The sequence below is a fragment of the Megalops cyprinoides genome, chromosome 24, assembly GCF_013368585.1.
Source record: "Megalops cyprinoides isolate fMegCyp1 chromosome 24, fMegCyp1.pri, whole genome shotgun sequence".
Taxonomy (NCBI): domain Eukaryota; kingdom Metazoa; phylum Chordata; class Actinopteri; order Elopiformes; family Megalopidae; genus Megalops; species Megalops cyprinoides.
This window is the reverse complement of record NC_050606.1, coordinates 200,001-202,500: the sequence shown is the minus strand read 5'-3', so window position 1 is coordinate 202,500 and position 2,500 is coordinate 200,001. Positions and strand designations below refer to the sequence as shown.

Here is a 2,500-nt window from a genome sequence, read left to right as displayed (position 1 = left end):
ACACACAGGCATGCAGGCACACATACGCACACACGCACACACACACACACACACACACACACACGCACACACGCACACACACACACAGAGGCATGCAGGCACACACACACACATGCACACACACACAGAGGCATGCAGGCACACACACGCACACACACACACAGGCACGCACGCACACACACACACACACACAGAGTGGGGGAGACATAGAGGGGTAAAGGAGAGAAGGAGGGAGAGAGGAAACAGACAGATTGATTCAGCTTTTCATTTGTGCTTGAGAAAAAAGGGTTATTTAAATGAAAAGCTTTAAGTACCAAAAGGGGGGAAAGTTAGTTAGAAACACAGCGAGCGGCAGCGTACTGAGAGTTTGAGTCAGAACGGCAGACATGACAGACAGGTTATTTGAGTAGTGGGTTCAGTTGTGTCAGGTATCATGTACCCTTGTTGCCATGGACACTCACAGAATACATAGCCTTGACCATGCGGGTTGCCGTGGAGACGGTGGAGGCCTCATCCTCCATGCTGTGAGTCTCCTTGTTGACCGTCTCCACCTTAATGTCTGGCTTCCCCAGGGTGACCCCCCGGCGACCTGGGGGGGGACGCAGAAACACCTGAGCTCACCTGCGTGAAGGCAGGCAGGCACACCAACAAACACGAACAGCTGCTCTATCACTGCTGTTTATGGTGACAGGGGAACAGATTCATGCTGGAATGTATTTCTTAAAAGGCATATCGCTGTGCAGTTTTCCTGTGCATGACTGGATTAAGACCTAATAACAAACTAAACCTGCAAAAGGAGCCTTCCTGGCCAGAGGGCGGTCTGTGAAAAGCATGACCTGGACCTGCAGTTTATCCCGGGACACAGATTGTGAGGGACTGCAGCTGCACAGCTGGCTGCATGGGGCCTCCAGCCTGGGGCCTGCAGCCTGGGGCCTGCAGCCTGGGGCCTCCACCCTGGGGCCTGCAGCCTGGGGCCTCCACCCTGGGGCCTGCAGCCTGGGGCCTCCACCCTGGGGCCTCCAGCCTGGGGCCTGCAGCCTGGGGCCTGCAGCCTGGGGCCTCCACCCTGGGGCCTCCAGCCTGGGGCCTCCAGCCTGGGGCCTGCAGCCTGGGGCCTCCACCCTGGGGCCTCCAGCCTGGGGCCTGCAGCCTGGGGCCTCCACCCTGGGGCCTCCAGCCTGGGGCCTGCAGCCTGGGGCCTGCAGCCTGGGGCCTCCACCCTGGGGCCTCCAGCCTGGGGCCTCCAGCCTGGGGCCTGCAGCCTGGGGCCTCCACCCTGGGGCCTGCAGCCTGGCACTGCCACCAGCTTTGAAAGGACTGCAGCAGGATCTAGCAGTTTGATCCATATCAATTATTCCACTTGCAACAGCTGGATAATACAGCACAGTACAGCAGCATGACCTACCCAGTGAAAACAAGATAAAAGAAGGCATGTGCACAGGCAGGTGTGCAGGGCTGTGCAGTTGTGCAGTTGTGCAGGTGTGCAGGTGTGTGTGCAGTTGTGCAGGTGTGCAGGTGTGTGTGCAGATGTGCAGGTGTGCAGGTGTGTGTGCAGATGTGCAGGTGTGTGCAGGTGTGTGCAGGTGTGTGTGCAGGTGTGTGCAGGTGTGCAGGTGAGAGTGTGCAGGTGTGTGCAGGTGTACAGGTGAGTGTGTGCAGGTGTGTGCAGGTGTGTGTGCAGGTGTGCAGGTGAGTGTGCAGGTGTGCAGGTGAGTGTGCAGGTGTGTGTGCAGGTGTGTGCAGGTTTGTGCAGGTGTACAGGTGAGTGTGTGCAGGTGTGTGCAGGTGTGTGTGCAGGTGTGCAGGTGAGTGTGCAGGTGTGCAGGTGAGTGTGCAGGTGTGTGTGCAGGTGTGTGCAGGTTTGTGCAGGTGTGTGCAGGGCTGTAGCTGGACTCACTGCCTTTGCGCTGACGGTAAAGGAAGAAGGCGAGAGCCAGCAGACACAGCAGCAGCAGCACAGAGGAGCCGACAGTACTGCCTGCAATAATCCCTACGGGCATAATCTCTGTAAGAGAGAGAGAGAGAGAAATTACAGTACTGCCTGCAATAATCCCTACGGGCATAATCTCTGTAAGAGAGAGAGAGAGAGAGAAATTACAGTACTGCCTGCAATAATCCCTACGGGCATAATCTCTGTAAGAGAGAGAGAGAGAGAGAAATTACAGTACTGCCTGCAATAATCCCTACGGGCATAATCTCTGTAAGAGAGAGAGAGAGAGAAATTACAGTACTGCCTGCAATAATCCCTACGGGCATAATCTCTGTAAAAGAGAGAGAGAGAAAGAGAGAGAGAGATTACAGTACTGCCTGCAATAATCCCTACGGGCATAATCTCTGTAAGAGAGAGAGAGAAAGAGAGAGATTACAGTACTGCCTGCAATAATCCCTACGGGCATAATCTCTGTAAGAGAGAGAGAGAAAGAGAGAGATTACAGTACTGCCTGCAATAATCCCTACGGGCATAATCTCTGTAAGAGAGAGAGAGAAAGAGAGAGATTAC

General features: G+C 55.2%; 1 protein-coding gene across 2 annotated transcripts in view; it reads right to left on the bottom strand.

The window, feature by feature from the left end:
* Window positions 1-2,500, bottom strand: part of kirrel1b (kirre like nephrin family adhesion molecule 1b) — a 44,151-nt gene that overhangs the window by 1,345 nt on the left and 40,306 nt on the right. For both annotated transcript variants that reach the window (XM_036518998.1, XM_036518999.1), the window contains exons 12-13: window positions 1,898-2,005; window positions 462-589 (exon numbers count right to left, since the gene is read on the bottom strand). In XM_036518998.1, the coding sequence (XP_036374891.1) occupies window positions 462-589; window positions 1,898-2,005 (236 nt within the window). The remainder of the gene's footprint in view (window positions 1-461; window positions 590-1,897; window positions 2,006-2,500) is intronic.